The sequence below is a fragment of the Colius striatus genome, chromosome 6 (genome assembly GCF_028858725.1).
Source record: "Colius striatus isolate bColStr4 chromosome 6, bColStr4.1.hap1, whole genome shotgun sequence".
Lineage (NCBI taxonomy): Eukaryota > Metazoa > Chordata > Aves > Coliiformes > Coliidae > Colius > Colius striatus.
This window is the reverse complement of record NC_084764.1, coordinates 14,878,721-14,899,625: the sequence shown is the minus strand read 5'-3', so window position 1 is coordinate 14,899,625 and position 20,905 is coordinate 14,878,721. Positions and strand designations below refer to the sequence as shown.

At 37.8% G+C, this 20,905-nt stretch overlaps 1 protein-coding gene across 2 annotated transcripts in view; it reads right to left on the bottom strand.

Annotated features, from left to right (window-relative positions):
• AQR (aquarius intron-binding spliceosomal factor) overlaps positions 1-20,905 on the bottom strand; it is a 76,455-nt gene that overhangs the window by 12,014 nt on the left and 43,536 nt on the right. For both annotated transcript variants that reach the window (XM_061997590.1, XM_061997591.1), the window contains 11 exons: positions 16,630-16,871; positions 15,658-15,804; positions 15,077-15,146; positions 13,226-13,336; positions 11,591-11,700; positions 8,835-8,970; positions 6,909-7,118; positions 6,051-6,188; positions 3,522-3,593; positions 2,132-2,319; positions 352-523 (listed from right to left, as the gene is read on the bottom strand). In XM_061997590.1, coding sequence (XP_061853574.1) covers positions 352-523; positions 2,132-2,319; positions 3,522-3,593; positions 6,051-6,188; positions 6,909-7,118; positions 8,835-8,970; positions 11,591-11,700; positions 13,226-13,336; positions 15,077-15,146; positions 15,658-15,804; positions 16,630-16,871 — 1,596 coding nt within the window. The remainder of the gene's footprint in view (positions 1-351; positions 524-2,131; positions 2,320-3,521; positions 3,594-6,050; positions 6,189-6,908; positions 7,119-8,834; positions 8,971-11,590; positions 11,701-13,225; positions 13,337-15,076; positions 15,147-15,657; positions 15,805-16,629; positions 16,872-20,905) is intronic.

The following is a 20,905-nucleotide window of genomic DNA, read 5'->3' as shown; positions in this document are numbered from 1 at the left end:
CCCATATTCTGTATGCCTTTCCTCACAGCTCTCAAAAAAAATTTTACAATCCAAGCCAAGGTAGAAACATGGGAAAATAATACAGACATGGTAATTAGAACATTCCAAGTATTATTGTTAGAATCCATTAGAGGCATCTTGAAGAAATGAGGGTGACATAGTGAGAGGAATTACACGTCAGCTTTTCCCATAAATTGAGTGCCATTATTAAGGAGAAAAAACATTATGCATTTGAATGATTAAATTATTTGAGAACACGAATTAACAGTTTACTGTATTTTGACAATCTTATTGCAGACTCAATAACCAATACTCAGATTAAATAAAGTATATATGTAATATTTCTCTTACCTGATAGAAATAAGGATTGGGTTCAGACTCTCCCACACCATTGAAGTCTTCTACGTTTATAAGCTGGAAGTCGTACAAAAACCCAGCGTTGGCTGTTCTGAACTCTGGCAGAAGTTGCACGTGAGGCAGGTTACCCAGATTCTTGTAACGCCAGTTGTAGAGGTTACATAAACTGTTCAAAGCCACATAGAGACAAACATCAAATTGTTAGAGTGAGTCCTTGAACTCATTCAATGCAGTTCAGATGCTTTCATAATTACTAATGCTTCTGTAGTTTTCTGTTAGTTTTCAAGGAAAAAAGTTTGCCTGCACATATATAAATGAACATATCTGTAAAGGCTGTCCAGCAACATTATCTTTTACATTTTGACTCTTTTTAGTTGTCTCTCACAGAAAACTTCAAATTTCCTTTTGGTGCAGCACACTCAGCCTTCAGCTTGTTCTGCCTGATCAACTCTATACTGAAGGGTACAAATTTTGCAAAGAAATCTAGAAGGAATTCTCATGGCTAACAAAACTTAATAAATATTGATGCTTCTTTACAAAACCAAAGTAGTAAAGCAAAAAAGATTTTCTGAATTATCCAAAATAAAATTTCTTATTTTGTGTATTGCCATATACGAACATGAAACATGAAGGGAAACAACCAAATCTATCCAATTCTGAATAATGTCTGGTATTTACAGAGACAGTAATATTACCCAATGCCTCATTCAGAAATACACAATATCGAAACTAGATAAAGTAACAGACTGTTTATAGAGAAGCTATGTATTATTAGAAAAGACAAAGCGTAGGAACCTATGGAAAAAAATCCTTGATCAAGAAATTCCTGGCAAAGTGAAGGAATTCTTCTGCTCTCCTTTATGTAAGAAGTTCACTGAGATGTTTAAATATACATAATTACGCAAATAAATGTAGATATACTATCAATATATGCTATGTAATATCACTGTATATAACATATCATATAGCTATATACAAATATAATTTGCATTTTAAAAATCACATTGAACTATTATCCAATACTAGAAAATTATATTCTACCACCCCCAAGATTTCCAACATGGAAAAAAAAGTTGTCCCTCACACTATTCACTCTTTTTCATTAGGACTGAAAACTAAACTCAGAGTATCAAAATTTTACATGGAGTAATTTTTTCTTCTTGAGTTTTATTCTTCTTTCTTAATTCGATGCCACAAATATGCACTTTGCACAAAAAAAAAAAAATTGATGTCTTAATTATCACAATGAAATGACAAACAGATGGCTAAAAAATAAGTTATTTTACTAGAGAGACACAGTATCTCTTTCAATATAAAAAACACCTTATGCTCTTGTGTGGAAAACCTGGTTACCTCCAAACAAAGCTGAAGCTCTGCTGAAATACTACAGACTTTGAGGGAAATATTATATAGTCTATGCTAAATAAATCAAATTTTTATTTAGCCTTGAATATATTACAGTGCTTTAGAAAAGGAAGCTAGTGTAAAAAAGTCTGAGCTGTAAAAAACCCCAAACATAAAAATATTAAAATTCCTTCAAATATCATTTTAATTAAAGTACTCGTACAATAACAGAGCACTACTATATACTAAAAAATTCAAAAATTAACAGCAAAGTAAAATTAGCCTTCCTAGTCTAAGCTGAAAGAAAAGGAAAAAACCAACAGAATTACCATTTTCCCAGTTCCTGTCCTAGCAAAATTATATATGTCCTTTTCTGATGTTTAACCTGGTATTTTCTGACAAGCTGCATATGCCATTTTTTCTGTCTCACCTGGCTCTTGCTCTTCCTTGGGCATCCAAATCAACAGTTGGCACTCCGACACGAACAAATCGTGTAAAAAGAGACTGTTCCATGTTGGAGTATTTTTGAAAAGCCATGTTCTTAATGACTGGTGGCAACTGATGATGGTCACCAATCATAATCCACCGCTTCAAACGACTGAATCCATCCTGGGGGTTCTAGAATTAAACAATGACATAATTATAACTACAGCAATATAAAAGAGACACCCAATTACAATAGATTATTAGTCAAAGTAGCTGTCTAAGCCCTAAATTTCAGCATTTGTTCTTAAGTTATACTGAGCTGCCATCATTAAAAAAAAAACTATTAGTGTTAATTAGCTGCCTGCCTGTTCAGAACTACCAAAACTCAGTGGTCTTTAACATATCAAAGTGTTAAAGAACTACATTAATATTGTTAAACCCATAGATTTAAATAGCAACTGAGAACAGGACATGGGGTTTAACAGCACTATAGTTAACCTGGACATGGATATTCTTTTGTGCACTAGGTCTGAGTTAAGTTACTTTTCTGCAACTGTATTCTATTCTCCACTGTTGAAGAGGAAAGTTGAAAATTATGAGCTGCAATTACAAATATATCAAATACTTAATGATGCTTCTATCATGCCTTCTTCAATTGACATCAACTTTCTGTTTGAATGAAAATCCAAAAGCGTGGATATGGTTTTCTGGAAGACTTAAAATTATTTTCACTTTTCGATGAAAAGATTTGCTCCAGGCAAAACTTCTGAATGGAAACTTAATTTTAGAATATGAGCAAACTCTATTTTTCAGAAGGTCACTAGAGTAAGAATCAAATCAACAGTATAGTCTTTGGTTTTACTGACATCCCACCATCAGCTTCTGCTTTGCACCAAGAGAGTTGGTAAAGGAGCAGTATGAGAAGTATAGAGCAGCAACAGAGAAGTATGGAGTCCATACTTCACTTCCAGACTTGGACAAAGAGCAATTACATAAGCATTACATTCTTGGGAAACAAAAGCATTAGTAAAAAGCAATAATTTTAATAATTTTTAAAATTAGCAATAATCACCATTAAATGAGAACAAATACAAGTAAGAAAGTCAGGATCTAGTTTATGTAAACATCTTTCCTTTTTTAATTTTCAAAATGAAAGCTTGATATTTAGTCAACAAAAGCAACACATTTAAAACCTATTAGCATACTCCATGATATTAAAAAAAAAACCCCAACAACCAATGTAGAACAATATAAAAGTTGTTCCTGTCCATGCAAATGGCAAACCAGTTCTAGGTTACTTTATGCAAAAAAAATGAATATATAATATTAAAAGGAAAATAAGACAGACCTTCATTTCTCATTTTTGGTAATATATTTTATAATTTACATCTAACCTGCAGCAACAGAGGTATAAATGTTTCTATCTCCAGAATCTGAGCAGACTCTTCCATTAAGATGTTGTCATACTGAAAAAAAAAAGAGATGTCCATCAATCAAGTAATACAAACTAATCCTGTTACTCACCCTACCAAAAGAAAGCATCAATTGCTCATTCGGTTTTTGATCGGTGGGACAATTACAGTAGGATTTTACCTTATAGGCAAAATACTAATATTACAAAAAATCTGTCTCAGAGAGTGAAATCCTACATGAATTACCTTTACAAATAAGGGCTTAGATTTAGAAGGAATCCATAACTGAACTATATAGCATGCTTCCCATATGCCATAACCCATCCACAAGAGAAAAGCTTTCTGCAGTGGAGCAAACTGATTTGCTATCTTTGCACTGAAACAGTAAAGAATCATTTTTATGATTCACTAACAGTGCATGATCAAAGAAAAGTAATACTGAAAGAATTATTAGTGATGGCCATTTGTTTTGGTTTTTTGTCAGATAAAAGACTGTACTAATATATTTGGCTAACACTGCCGAGTGAAAACAGTATTGCTTCATAGTTCTTTCTCCTCAAATCCTTCATTTTTTACATAAACAGTTATATATTTTTTCCTAACTTTGCCTTTCTTTTATCACTCAATCATATCACTGCAATTCATCATCAAATATAGTAAAACTTTTTTTTTAATAGATAGGAACTATTTAGTACAGCTAAACATGTTTATGTGGGGGGACAGCCACATAGCCAAGCACAATCAGTCCAGGAGGTTCGTACAGATTGTTGAGGACAACTTCTTGTTGCAGATGATTGAGAAACCAGCAAGGAGGGATGTGCTGCTGGACCTGATACTGACGAATAAGGAGGGCCAGGACAGCAGAGGACTTGCCCTGGGTAGAAGAGCAAGAGGCTAAAGACTTGTTGGCCTAGCTCAACACTCGGAAGTCAACAGGTCCTGATGGGATGCATCCTAGAGTGCTGAGGGAGCTGGCTGATGTGACTGCAAAGCCTCTCTCCATCATTTTTGAACAATCTTGGAGGACAGGTGAGATGCCTGAGGACTGGAGAAAGGCCAATGTCACTCCAGTCTTCAAAAAGGGCAGGAAGGACAACCCAGGAAACTACAGGCCGGTCAGCCTCACCTCCATCCCTGGAAAAGTGATGGAATGTTATCACCTGAATGTTATCACTGAACATATGAAGGAAAAGATGGTTATCAGGGGGAGGCAACATGGCTTCACCAAGGGGAAATCCTGTTTGACCAACCTGATAGCCTTCTATGAGTGCATAACCAGCTGGCTAGATGAGGAGAGAGCAGCAGATGTCATCTACCTTGACTTCAGCAAGGCCTTTGACATTGTGTCCCATAACATCCTCATCAGAAAGCTCAAGCAGTGTGGCTTGGATGAGTGGACAGTGAGGTGGATCGAGAGCTGGCAGAATGACAGAGGCCAGAGGGTGGTGATCAATGGCACAGAATCAAGTTGGAGGCCTGGTGCCACTGGAGTTCTGGGGCCAGTCTTGTTCAAAATCTTCATCAACGACCTGGATGAGGGGACAGAGTGTACCCTCAGCAAGTTCGCTGATGACACCAAACTTGAAGGACTGGCTGATTCCCCTGAAGACTGTGCTGCCATTCAGCAGGATCTCAGCTGGCTTGAGAGTTGGGCAGAGAGGAAATTCATGAGGTTCAACAAGGACAAGTGTAGAGTCCTGCATCTGGGAAGGAACCACCCCATGCACCAGTACAGGCTGGGGATTGAACGGCTGGAGAGCAGCTCTGCAGAGAGAGACCTGGGAGTCCTGATTGATAATAAGCTAAACATGAGCCAGCAAATGTGCCCTCATGGCCAAGAAGGCCAATGGCATTCTGGGATGCATCAAGAAGAGTGTGGCCAGCATGTCAAGGGAGGTTCTGCTCCCCCTCTACTGTGCCCTGGTGAGGCCTCATATGGAGTCCTGTATCCAGTTCTGGGCTCCTCAGCTCAAGAGGGACAGAGAGCTTCTGGAGAGAGTCCAGCACAGGGCCACCAAGATGATCACGGGACTGGAACATCTTTCATGAGGTAAGGCTGCGAGAAGTGGGGCTGTTTAGTCTGCAGAAGAGGAGATTGAGGGGAGAGCTTATTAATGTTTATAAATATCTAAAGGGTGGGTGTCAGGAGGTTGGGACATCTCTTTTTTCTATAGTAGCTAGCAACAAGACAAGGGGTAATGGAGTGAAGCTGGAACACAAAAAGTTCTACTTAAATATAAGAAAAAGCTGTTTTACTGTGGGGGTGACGGAGCAGTGGAACAGGCTGCCGAGAGGGGTTGTGGAATCTCCTTCCTTGGAGGTCTTCAAGACCCATCTGGATATGTTCCTATACGACCTGATCTAGGTGAACCTGTTTGTGCAGGGAGTTTGGATTTGATGATCTCTAAGGGTTCCTTCCAACCCCTACCATTCTACGATTCTATGACAGGGATGAGGGAGTCAGGGCAAATCACAAAACAATCAGTATAGTAAGACTAATATAATCATTACTTTGAAACCTAGTTCAACCAGGTCATGTCGTTTCAAAGCAGCATGTGTACAAGTCATGGCAATGATTTTTGCTTCTTTCACCAACAGGTATTTGGATCTATCCAGGCCACTGCGGAGAAGTTCAAATGCTCTGAATTCCTATGGAGGAGAAAAGAAAATCTTGGAAGTCAGAAATTAATTCACTCAAACTATCTGGACACCTTCTTAAAATAATGAAGTAAGAACATTATGAAGGTTCCTACTGTCAGCAACTCCATCTATTTTTTTTTTAATGCTAAACCTGGAGAAACAATATTTCAAAACCCAATTTTTTAAAAACACATCAGTGAATTCTGTAACCTGTGTGCATATATAGATTTGCAGGCAATTATTCTATTAATTCTGAAGAAATCTCTCAGAATCTCCCAAATTTTTGTTTTACTGTATCTTCTTGCATCCTACTTTACTGCATCATAACATCACATCACATTCAGTATTAGGAAGGCCAGTACAGTTAGTATGACCAAGTGATACACAGATCACTCTTACCCTAACTTTTAAAAGCCTCTCCATCAATTCTGGCAAAAATAAATGACAATCTGTATAAGTTACTTCCAGGTTATCAAAGGTAATTCACTGTAAACACCAAGTCCCTGTGAGGATCAGAGACAGGCATACCAACCCTTATAAGTTAATCAGTGAAAATGGAACACACAGAATCTAACTAGATTAGATCCTTCTTCCTATTGTGAAACATATTACTCAAAAGTGGAAATCCTAACTCCTTTTAGGATGTAGGGCAAGGAGTATTTTGGAATTGTGTAAAGTTTTTTATAGGACTGGCCAGTTCCACTTAATTTTAATAGTTATATATCTTACCTCAAGTTGAGTGAATATTTTCTTAAGATGTCTAAAACATCCTTCAGCAATTTCCATATCTTCTTCATAAGATTTGCCTTTGAAAATTGGTTGAGGAGCATTTGCAAAATACTGGTGAAAAGGAAATAAACTGGAGACATCTGTAGCATCTGGAAATTTTCCACCTTTAACTTTTACTTTGCTGATGTACTCCTCCCAACGAGACATTACCTATGGCAAACAAAAGTGTCATACTGATGTGTTCATATCAAAGTCACTGTCAAGGTGCAGTCTTACACATTTAGTGTTTAAAAAGAATTATCACAAAAGTAAGGTATGTTGAAATGATCATTTAACCTTGTATCAAGCTAACATTTTGGATGCTGGGGTGGGTTGACCTTATCTGGCTGTCAGTTTCCCACCCAATATCTCTCACTCACTCTCCTCAACAGGACAGGGAAAGAAAATTGAGATGAAAAGCTTCTGAGTTATGACAGGGAGATCATTTGGTAAGCACCATCACAAGACAAAACAGACTTGACTTGGGGAAAATTAATTTCATTTATTGTCAATTAAAAATAAGAGTACTATTGCGAGAAAAAAAGACAAAACCAAAACAGCCATTCTTCTCCAAGCCTTCTTTCTTCCCAGGCTGAATTTTACTCCTACATTCACAGCTCTTCCACCTCCTCCCCACCCTGACCAGTGAAGAAGGAATGGGGCTTGTCATTCAATTTTCTAACACTGCATCTCTGCCATCCCTTCCTCCTCACATTTCTGCCCTAATCTGGCATGGGTTTTCCACAGGCTGCAGTCTCTTTAAGGGCATATCCACCCTCTCCAGCATGAGGTTATCTGGAGATTGCAGCGTGGATACCTGCTCTGACACAGTCCTCCACCGGCTGCAGAGACAAGGCCTGCTTCACCATGGTCCTCTACATGAGCTCTGGGGCAACTTGCTCTGGTACCTGAAGCACCTCCTTCTCCTCCTTTTCCTCCTGACCTAGGTGTGTGAGGCTGTTTTTCACTCTCACCTCCCTGCCTCCAGCTGCTGCATAGTATTTATGGACCTTTTTTCAAAGATGTTTCACAAAGGCACCACCAGTGCCACTGATGGGCTCAGCTTTGGCCAGGGATCGGTGCATTGGAGCTGTGTCCAGCACAGGGCAGTCCCTGGGTTCTTCTCAGAGGACACATCTGCAGCCCCTCATTAACAAAAATCTTGCCACATAAACCCACTACAGAAGCAAATCTGTGTATCAGAAGTTACAATACTTTGGTTTAAATACCAAGTGGCTTCCTTTGGGAGGAAACTGAACCAGAAGATGAACTCTAGCAGTACTTCTTGCACTTTCCAACATTGTCCATTCAATGTTTAAGTCCACACTACACCTAGGCCAGAACAACTTCTGTCAAAACATATACAGTGTATGCATTTGATCCTAAGTAGCATTCTACAAGTGTGCTTAAGGCATACTAATTGCTAATGTAGACCATGTTACCGAAAAATACACGGAAGGGAAACGAGGTATATACAATGTACATAAAAATCATCGTGTATATTATGCATCTGATTTTACTGGCATTTAATGACATTAAAGCTTTCTACCAGGACCATCAAGTAGCTGCTCTGATGCTTGCTCAAACTGTAAAACAGTCCACAGATTTTCCTATCTGAAGGAGAAACCTCAAGCTAGAATCTTTGCTAGCAGCCATGAAAAGCAGCAATGCCAGCCTTTCCACTGGCGACTCATCAGGCAGGTTTTAAAACAATAGCAATACAAGCAATGTTGCAATTACAGCTTTACCTGTTATTGTATTTTGAACGACCAAAGAAAACGTGGGGTTTTTTTTAGATTCAATTCTGAAAATTCACTCCAATTTTTACAAAGTGTTTAATAACATATTGAAGTCATACAGCCTCAGTAGAAGTATTTCAGTCCTTACTTGGTATAAGAAAAAGTGGCCGGCTGTTTCACAAGTGTAAGAGACATCTCCTGGGACTCCAAGACTCTCTTGCAACCTCCCAACTTCTTGCAGAAGTTCAAGTCTTCGAGCCAGTACATAATTAACTCTTCCATATCTACAAAATAGATTAAATATAACATAATTCATATTTAAAGGTATTTATTTAAAACTTTTATTTATTTTATTACTGACTTGAGAATTGGGCAGAAAGGAACCTCACAAGGTTCAACAAGGACAAGTGAAGAGTCCTGCACCTGGGAAGGAACAACCCCATGCAACAGATGATCTCTAAAGCTCCCTTCCAACTCCTACTGTTCTGTGATTCTATGACTGTCACAATGAGAAATCACAACTTCCCTCAAAACCCCAAACCACCCAAGAATTTGCTACATGTTGACTATTTCTATCAGGTGAGTCCTAATAATTCACAAAGTCATGCAAGAGCCATTTGTGTAAAGAAAAGCTCCTTTTATCCTGTCACTTCACCAAAGGCTTCATATGTGTTACTAAAAGATTATCATGATTTACTATATATTACACAAACATAAGTAAGTTATACAAGTCTATGGAACACCATAAATAGAGTCCGTACTCAAAATTTCAGTGTGATAGGGCTTGATTTCCTTTGGCAATACACAAAATGCATATGCTTAGCTCACCCTTACAGACAGATCTGCATCCACACACATGAGGTTCTGTACTATCAGCTGCCTGCTGAAGAACTTTTATGATAGGCTGTAATCTATTCCTTCCAATCTTTCTCCTCTTACACGACTCAAGTAAAATACCTTTTTTTTCCTTTCTACAGTAACTTCCTTATTCCGTGTACCCTCCCTTTCCCAGAAGAGGTACCAGAAAAAAAATTAATTAACTGCATTTTCTAAAAAAGAAAACAAATTAAAGAGTTATATAAATGGGTGCAATTAAAGAAGTGAGAAACAGAACACTTCCTTTAAAAAAAAACATAGTCAAAAGTTCAAGAGTGAATAAAAGCTAACTTTCAAGCTCTTATTAAACTTCCTATTCATTCTACACAGAAAAAAATGGACTCAATCCATAGTAATCACAATGAGTTCTGCTGTTGTAGTTAGAAGGGTAAGAGCAGTTAGAGCTAGAGATTTTAATTTACTAAGACACACCAAATGTGATATTGTTCACAAATGGAAAAAATAGGTTACTCAGGATCTATGACAGTTAAGATCCTTAGAATATTAAATATTTTTTCTTCAACGAAATTAATCCAACGTGACTACATCCAAGTGACTACAACCACTTGGGTTCTCTTTCCCCCTCACTCTTCCACAACTCTCTTACTTCTCACAAGTCAAGTCATATGTCCTATTTATGTATTTGTTCATTGCTACAAAAATTTTCTTTGGCTGTGATTCCCTCTGTGTTTAAGTGACAGTACAAGTTCAATCAGCTCCCCTCCACCTTATGTTCTTATAGCCCCTGCCCTGCTTTTCTGTGCCTGCAGAGGGAGTAAAAAAGGAACACTAAGCTTCCAAGAAGCAGAAATTCCTTAAGCAGTATCATGCCCTCTAAAGCAGTCTGGTACAGAATACACACAAACTCAGAAGTAACCTAAAACCAAACAACAGGCATATGAGAAATAAACTTTTCTTCTCACAGTGGTACAGTCCTCATTCAAATACATTCCTCAACCCCTATCTCTACTGAAATATATAGGACTTGTAGTAATGTCCTGCATGTCTTGAGTTACCATGAAAAAGAATGAAAACAATGTAGAGTGTCTCAAAGAAAACTCCTACTAATGATAAGCACTACTGTTCAAGGAATACACTAAATCGTGGCTATTACTAAAAAAGTATCTACCATGGCATTGTTTCACAATGTTCTGGCTACCAAATTTTCAGAATAATTTTACTATCTCAAAGCATTCACATTTACATCAAACACAAATCACTTTGTCAAACAAAACTTAGTTCTGATTATGTGGGTAGCTTGTAGTGACTATATATAATTTTTACTGCAGCTTTTGATGTCAAAGTATTGCTATAATAACCCAGTACTGGACAGTTCAGTTATTTCCAGTGCACGACTCTTATAACCCCACTTAGATTTATGAATGTGTGTAATCCTGCTGATGTCAATTGGACTAACACATAACAAATGTACAAATATTTAGAAGAACAGGTTCTTAAGTCTTTGTATGGATACAGTTGATAGCTTTCCTTCTGTATGTAGTCTTCTGAAAGTGTTATTTGCCACTGAAACAAGCAACTCTGTAGTTAAAAGATATTCTGAAAAACTAAAACTAGAAGGTTTCATTTAATAGTTCTATTTATTAATGCAATATTCACCATGCTAGTACAAGTGACATTGTGTGTGCACAAAAAAAATTATGAATGCAAAAACCTATATTTATTATTATTACTTTTTATTGTTATCTTTATCTCACAAAGCAGATAAATTCTATAAAGGGTATTTGGGCCCAGAATATAATGAACTATTTTTATTCAAGCAGTTGAGCTGATGAAAAAGCAACTGCCTGATTCTACCTTTGTTTCGATACTGAGGTTGAACCAAAATGACTCAATCCTGTCTTGAAAATTAGTGCACTCTGAGTTACTGAAATTCAATAATATGAGAAAGGTAAAACTTGTCAAGCACAGCTCCGTGCTCATTTACAAGGAGGGTAGAATGGATTCAACACATACATCTAGCTACTATGTTTACATAAGCAAGTTTATCATTAGCATCTCCTTTCTCACCTGCTGAAATCTTTCTCTGTCTCCAATTCTTCTTCTCCGTGACCCAGACGCAGGAGGTGACGCTCATCAATGTCTAGAGCCATGATTTTTTCAAACAGCTGGTTCAAGGCCTAAAGATTGACAAGAACAGGAGAAAAGCTAGTTTTTAGAAATTCAGCCACTCTTGAAGGGCACACCAGAAGAATTCCTAGAAAGGAAGCTAGGAAATTATGCTTATTTTGGTATAAATGGAAAGCAAAACAAACATGAAGTTAATATTGAAATTCAAGTTCTTAATTTTGACAAAAGGGAAATTAGCCTACTAACACTCTTGTACTGGCATACTTTGTACAACAATTAAGTTTGATTTACAAATTTAAAACAATTTTAAAATTTGATTCTATGACCTAGTTACTTAATTGCTAAAGTTACCAGTTTCTAGAAGTTTCTGAAGAAGTACTATTTGTAAACATTGACTTTGTTAGATGACTGTAAACTATTTAACTTTTACTGTATATTAGAACAGTATGATCTGGTACTGTCTGGCAGGTGCTGTGACTATTCCATATGGATAAATCAGATTCGATGAATTAAACTTCAAGACGTGCTACGTGTCCTGCCTTTAACTCCTATATTCTCCAACAGCTTAGTATCAACTGTCCAGTGTATTTCAAAGGAGTAAGTTTGTAAGTACTGGATCATCAAGTTATGAAACTAACACGAGCACACTCCACTTCTACTCCAAGTCAGTTGGACGTCATGTAAATATGTTCAAGTACACTGTCATGAAATACGGAAGAAACCCTGCTGAGATACAGGTTATTTCCTAAAGTACAATTTCAAGTTCATGTTCTGATGTAAGTCTTGTCTGGTAACAAGTCTCCTACCTCCTTCAAATTATTTCCTTCTTTTTCTTCCCAATAGATATGATCCCAATCCTCTGAACTTCACTACCTGTCAACTCCCACAACCCACTGTAGATCAGGATGTATTTTTTCAGGTTTTAACTCCTCACCAAAATGAAGCCACAACCATCATTCCTTTATCAACAGCGTAAGTGCCTGATCTTGCTTTGACAGAAAAAAGATTAAAAGCTTTGAAGTGGTACATTCAGTTAAAATAGCTCATAACTAAGACAAGATATGCTAGTTACGGAGACCAGGAAAAAGATGAGCCTGGTTTCCAAACAAATCCTTCCAAACCAGATGCAGACTTACAGTAAGAATCTTTTAAAACTTTTATCATTATTTTAGATATGCTTGAAAATTAGTAGCTAGACTCCATTTCTTATGAATAGGAAGCAAGCAATCAGCTGAAGAGGCCTTCCCTTAGAAACATGAAGAACAGAGCAAACAGTGTCTGAGAAAGTTAAGTAGCAAAAATCTGGTATGCATACACTAAATGTGCCACTGTAAGAAATGCACATTAGATACTTTCTCATTTTGACCCTCAACCAGTTAAATGTACTGAAAACTTCTGATAAATTGCTCAGAACTACAAATCTGAAATTCAAGAACTTAATTTCACATGACGAAGCTGGCAAAACAGCACACAAGCCAACTCAAGTTCTCTTTGTTAAGAGAAAACATTTCTTAGTACTTGTTGCTCTTCTTGATTTTCATTACCGGAAAATTTCATACATTACTGACATTGTACCTGATTAGAGTGGGTAACTATAAGAGTTCGTTGTTCTGGGAAATTATGATAAAGATTGGATATTATCTGGACTGCTACATCAGTTTTGCCAGTGCCTGGTGGACCCACTACCTGAAAACAAATTAAAAAAAAAAAAAAAAAAAAAAAAACAAAAATCAACACACAATTTATAAGAATATTGCACAATATAGAAATTCAGTCATTGAAGAGTAAAAAAAAAGTAATTGCACATGACACAGACATCATAGTTTGCCTTCTCTCTCTGAAAAAAATTGGGTGATGTAGTTAAAAAAAACCAACCAAACAACACAACTTATCAGAAATACATCCTCAAAACCAAAAAGCTGACACTGTGGTTGTTTTGCCCTTTTAGCCTAACAGATACTCATTCTCTAACCTCTTAAAACACCAACAAATGCAGTTTTGTAAGAAAAGTTCAAATTATATAATGACCATTTGCTCAAATATTTATGAATGGAGTATCAGGCATAGAAGTTACGTTTTTTCTTTAAAGCCTTCCAAAAGTGAGGTAGATGGTTGTTTCGAGTACTTCATACACTTGCATTTGAAGGTCATTAATAGTTCCACAAATATTATATAAACAGGATATACACAGTACACATTGCTATTTAAAAGAAAAAAAATCTAGGTGACTTAGAAACCCCCTTCTCTAGTATTTTTGAGTGTTAATGGAATGGTAATAAAGATTTTCATTTCCCAATCTTCTTTCCTATTGACAGTATAAAATTCATCAATTCAAATCACTCCAAAAAAATCCCTTTCCAACACTATTTTATGACCAAATTTAAAGCATTGATTACTGTGGTATTTCACAGCATTCAGTAAGAAAAGAGCTTTGGTTTCTAAAGAGACCTTAAAATTTGACAACAAGAGACATTAATCAACCAGAAAGTTCAGCTGTATTCTAGTAGAAAACATATAACACTCAAAAACACTGCCAATAACTCAGTTAATGTTTATACACATTTACAACACTACTAATTTCAGCACTTTTCATCAGAAGGGGAGAAAAGGCATACAATTCTACTGAATTTTAATTACCTCACACCTTTTGTGTGCTAGCTACAAAGTGCATAGAGAGTGGTAAAACCAAAGAAGGAAGGAGGAAGAAGAGTATGGTACTAACAAATACCATCACAAAAGACTAAAAGTTAGCCCTATACCAAGGAGAAATTAAGAGTATCAGATAAAGTAATTCAAATAATCCACTGAGTTCCAACGAGGATGAACTTTACTTCACTGGCGACAGGTACTTGTAGTTAAAAGTCTAATGGAGACTGGAAAACCTTAAAAGCTTTTGCAGAAATTCAATAACCAAAAAATATTTTTCATAGCTAATCTACCGCTTTGGCTTGGTTTGTAACTTTGTAGTTCCGTAAGTCAGCAGGAGATAAACGACTACATGTTACACTTCATGTGACAGCAAAAAGCAGCTCCCTGAAGATAATTCAGCGACTTTCATTTCCTTTAATGGCATTAGATCAAACTAAAAATAATGCAAGCAATATAAAACAGACAAAAATAACAGATGTGGCAAAAGCTTGACAGAATAAAACTAGTACTCCAGTCACTGATAAAGTAAATTCAGTTGTGGAAAGTCTTCAGCACCTGAAATAGGATACAGAAATACAGAGATCAAATGTTTCTATATGATTTTGTGAAGATGGGAGGATGTTGAACCTTTATATGTTATTTTTTCATACTTTTTATACTATTAATAGAAATGACCTCAGCAAGGCTACAGAAATGGGCATTACTGATATTTCACCAACTATACCTAAAGCAAGGATCAAAGAAATAGTAGTATAAATTGTTTGAGAATACTCTTACCATAGTTAGCCCAGGCTGCATTCCCGCACGTATAGCTTCAATCTGAGTGTGGGTAAACGGAATAGTATTGCTATAACAAAGCAAAATATGATCAGAGAAGAGATAGATTTTGCCAATAGTTTTGATAAAAGCAATTGTTTTAACAAGCTTGATTTAAATTAATTGGCTACATGTTTCTCCAGGACTACAAGCTTGCAAACTTTTATATAAATGAAACCAATATAGCAACTATTTACTATGCAGACACGACAATTTTGCAATTTCTAAGCAAGACAGTAAACCACATTGTGTGTAGTGCTGAGAATGCTGTAAAATTACTTAGGTGACTCCTAATATTCAAAGTTCTGGCACAATACTAAGACAGTATTTCTTATTGCTCTTCAAGGGAATTTTTTAGCAAAGAGAGGATAACAGAACTTGATTTAAATATAAACCGAAGCAGTCTCATACCCAATTCTTCTTTTGGTAATGGAATAAAAATGCCATTTCATCTATAGGTAACAATATAATTTAATTGCTTATAAAAATGAACTGCTACACATGTGTTATCACTTGTAAATCAGTTCCCATCTATTTATTACCGTTTTGGTTGATTATATGGATATGGTCCCCTGTTTGGAATGACATGAGGCTCCACAATCAATGTTTTAGCTTCTTCGGGATTTTCTCCATTCCTATCCGCTTCTTTTCTTTTCTTTCCTTTACCTCCTTTTATTGGGAAAGTTATCCTGTAACATATCATTTAAGGTTAAACTTCAACATGTTATGATACCAGGCTGTCTTAGAAGTTTATACAGAAAGATTTCTTTGTCACCATGGAGATAACCTTTCAACACAATAGGAAGAGTTGCAAAAGACTAAGTATTAATGAGGATAAGGAAAAGGAATGACAAATAAATTGATAAAGCTGATTTTAAGACAGCGTATTTGACAAAACATATATCCAAAGTGATCTTTACATAGCTCATAAAGCCAAGGGCAGTGCTGAGAGCCAGCTGGAAAAACACTGAAAGCAAAAAGTTCATAAATTAAAATGAAGGAGTAAAGTTCCAACAGAAAGTCACCAGCACTGTCTATTCAGCAATATGCAATTTTGGACTTAATTCTTTATTTTGATTGACTGGTTCTTCCAAAAGGTCTAATTTTAACTGATGTTCAAATTCCTGTTCTTTGCTTGTTTTAATGAGACATGTAAGGAAAACGTAATTAAAATCTTTAGACTGACCTTAAGGAGGCTAGATACCATAATGCAGAAATGAACACTATGTGTCTTGATTCTATCTCATACTGTTGCTTTTCCCATATATTCAATAGGCTGATCTATAAAAAATGCTTTGATGTGCTTTAGTAAAAAATAGAGCACAATCTGCTTCTGAGCCTAGCTGTAGTACAGTCAACTCTCTTACATAACTACCTAAATCTTAATATTGACATAAGAACATCTTTTCTTGAAAGAAAGAACACACTTCCCTTCAACCACTGAACTCAATTCCACCTGACAATGCTATTTAGCAAAAATACCAGACCATGACTACTTGAAATTTTGAGATCACCTGAAGGGGGGTATTTGCAGAGCTGGATTGTCAACAGTCACTTTAATCTTGTATTCAGGAAAGCTAGCTTTTAAGTGATCGATGGACAGGAAAGTGTCGTTAAAATCCAGAGTTGCGATCTGGTTCGGCATTTTCGAATAGTGTGCACTACTTGGGTCTCCATATCCGAGAATGATGTCATGTAGCCAGTCAGGAACCACACAATCTGTGTTCATCAAATTCCTAATTGTCTCCAGAACAGCCTACAAATTAGAAAAAACAGAAAAAATATAATTGAAGACACTGACTTTTTACTAAGAAAACATGACATACTGAAGACTCATCAAGTCTACTCTAAGATGCTAACATATAACAGTCTTTGGCTGACACCAGTTTGGTTAGATTGAGTCAATTCACACCCAGTGTATACATACAAAACAGCAGTGTCAAATCATGTAAGTCTTAAACTGTCTTGCTAGTAAAGAACCAGTAAAGAGAACCATAATTATCAGTAGTTTTAATTCCAGAACATTAAGAGAAAAAAAAACAGGTCTAGTGCAACTTAAAGTTTCTCTTTCAACCCTGTGGATTTCATCCCTGTGGCGAGATTTAGTTTCTCTCCGAAAGCTTACTCTTCACTCCCAAATCTGAAGTTTGGTATTAGGACATCATGCATCTGTCCTTGAGCAGAAGAAATATGGGATACAAAACCTGCACTGATTTCCAGATGCAACTTATCACATCATCAGACACAAATGGATGGCATCACCAGTGCGCTGCAGAATATAACACAGTTCTTCCAAGCATCAATCTTGTGACAAATAGTCAGCCTCAACAAAGTCTGAAAATTTATTCTCCTAGTTTAAATTTACATATCCATCTCCAAAGGAAGCATCCTTTTCCAGCTTGTGTTGGATTACTCAAGGAATCAAAGTAATGGAATCATCATCCTTGCTTAAACAGGCAGACACAGAGACACATAGTGTATTTCTTCTTGATCTTACAGATATTTTAGCATGTGATCTGCAGGACCCTGTACTTAACTTCTGAAGCCTGAAGGTCTGGCAATTACTTCTAAGAATATTTGTATTTTTGTTGTAAATTTAAAATAAGTGATTCTGGCAAAAATATATATGAAGCATGGCATAATACAGTTGTGCTAAGAAAAGCACAAAGAAATCTGAAAATGAGGCTTCTTCATGTAATATTTCTAAATCTAGATGAACAATTTCTAAGAGAAAAGTTTAAGAAAATGCCCCTGACAGCCAAGTGCTGTTTGTACACCACACAAAGTTTGCTTCAGCTTTTAAAAACTAGCTTTTATATATGTAAAAATACTAAAATTGGCAGCTGAAAAGCTACTCTTTCACACCAGAGTCATCATTCGGAAAATAAAAAGTCAGTTGTCTTCCTGCCCTATCCATCTGCATAGAACTTGCTGAAGAGTCCTTTAAAATTAAAATCAGTTATGTGGTACATGATTTCAAAACATGATTTCTGAGGCAGAATCATAGAACAGTCATAGAATTGATTAGGTTGGAAAAGACCTTTAAGAACCATAGAATCACATAAAGGTTTGGGTTGGAAGAGTCCTTTACAGATCATGTACTTCATATTCCCTGCAACAAGCATATTTGACTAGATTAGGTTGCTTAGAGCCCTGTCCAACCTGACTTTGAATGTTTCCAGGGATGGAGCATCTACCCATTTTCTGGGCAACCTATTCCAGAGTTTCACCACCCTTACTGTACAAATCTTCTTCTTTATGTGTAGTATAAATCTACTCTCTTTTAGTTTAAAACCATTACCCCTTGTCCTATCGCTACAGGCCCTACCACAGCCTCATCTCCATCCTTGGAAAGGTGATAGAACAGCTTATCCTGGATGTCATCTCAATACACATGAAGGAAAAGTTATCAGGGGGAGTCAACAAGGATTCACAAAGGGTAGATCCTGCTTGACCAACCTGATGGCCTTCTACAAGGGCATAAGTGGCTGGCTAGATGAAGGGAGAGCAGCAGATGTCATCTACCTTGACTTCAGCAAGGCCTTTGACACTGTCTCCCACAACATCCCTATCAGAAATCTCACACAGTGTGGCTTGGATGAGTGGACAGTGAGGTGGATCGAGATATAGCTGAATGACAGAAACCAGAGGGTGGTAATCAATGGCACAGAATCGAGTTGGAGGCCTGATGCCAGTGGAGTTCCACAGGGATCGATTCTGGGACCAGTCTTGTTCAACACCTTCACCAACAACCTGCATGTGGGGACAGAGTGTACCCTCAGCAAGTGCCCTGATGACACCAAACTGGGAGGACTGGCTGATTCCCCACAAGGCTGTGCCATTCAGCGGGATTTCAACCGGCTTGAGAGATGGGCAGAGAGGAACCTCAAGGAGGTTCAACAAGGACAAGTGCAGAGTCATCCATCTGGGAAGGAACCACCCCATGCACCAGTACAGGCTGGGGATTGAATGGCTGGAGAGCAGCTCTGCAGAGAGAGACCTGGGAGTCCTGGTGATAATAATCTAACCATGAGCCAGCAATGTGCCCTCCTGGCCAAGAAGGCCAATGGCATTCTGGGATGCCTCAAGAAGAGTGTGGCCAGCAGGTCGAGAGAGATTCTTCTCCCCCTCTACTCTGCCCTGGTGAGGCCTCATCTGGGGTCCTGTATCCAGTTCTGGGCTCCCCAGCTCAAGAAGGACGGGGAACTTCTAGACAGAGTCCAGCACAGGGCCACCAACCTGACGGGGGCACTTGAGCATCTTCCTTATGAGGAAAGGCCGTGGGAACTGGGGCTCTTTAGTCTAGAGAAGAGGAGATTGGGGGGGGGGGGGGGGGGGAAATCTCATTAATATTTACAAATATCTAAACGGTGGATGTGAAGAGGCTAGGGCATTCTCTTTTTCTATTGTATCTAGTGACAGGACAAGGGGTAACTGGAAGATGTTGGAACACAAAAAGTTCTATTTAAACATAAGAAAAGACTCCTTCACTGTTAAGTGCGACAAAGCCCTGGCACAGGCTGTCTGGGGAGGGTGTGGAGTCTCCTTCTCTGGAGGTTTTCAAAACCCACCTGGATGTGTTCCTGTGTGACCTGATCAATGTGGACCTGATTTGGCAGAGGGACTGGACTGGATGATGTCTAAAGATCCCTTCCAACTCCACCATTCTATGATTGTTTAGTTACAAAGTGCTGGGACAGTAGGGCCAGAAATGAATAGCAAAAGTGTACTTTGGCAAAATATATCATGTTCAAGCCTCAAAAGCAGCTGACCTTTTAAAGAGAGGTTGTGGTGAGACCAGGCATAATGACATTCAGTGCCATAGCTACGTCCCCATCTGCGACTCTCACCCCAGCTCCCACCTGCTACTAAAACTTGTCTCTGGAGGTTTTCAAAAGCCACCCAGACATGGTCCTGAGTGACCTGATCTAGGTGGATCTGCTTTGGTAGGGAGGTTGGACTAGGTGATCTTTATCATGGAAGGTCCCTTCCAACCCCTGCCACTCTATGACTGGTTCTTTGGGCTATGAGCACACAATGTCAGCTCATATCCAGCTTTTCATCCACCAGTATCCCCAAGTCTTTCTCCACAGGGCTGCTCTCAATCCCCTCAACCCCCAGCCTGTACTGAAACTGGGGGCTGCCCTGACCTAGGTACAGGACCTTGCACTTGGCCTTGTTGAACTTCATGAGGTTCATATAGGCTCACCTCACAAGCTTGTCCAATCCATCTGGATGGCACATAATCCCTGAATCTGCAGCATTGTGTTCAGTTCTGGTCTCCTCAGTGAAAAAAAGGTATGAGTTATCAGAGTGAGTCCAGTGCAGGGTCACAAGGATGATTAAAGCACTGGAGCACCTTTCATATGAGAAAGAGGCAAAAAAAGCTGGGACTGTTCAGCATGGAAAACAGATGTCTCAGGGTGTATCATACCAACCTCATAAATACCCAACAGGACATGAAGATGAGGGAGTCAGACACTTCTTAATAGTGTCCAGTGACAAGACAGAAAACAATGGGCACAAATTAGAACACATTAAATTCCATCTGAACACAGAACGCTTTTTTTAATGTAAGGACAAATTAGCACTTACAGGAGACTGTCCAGATAACTTTTTGATTCCTAAGACTTGGAAATATTCAATACTCAACTAGATGTGGTCCTACACAGCTTACTACAGGTGACCCTGCTTGAGGGAGGAGCCTGGACTAGATAATCTCCAGAGTAACCTTGCAATCTAAATGATTCTATGATTCTGTACTTATGGCAAAATAAAAGTTAACTATGG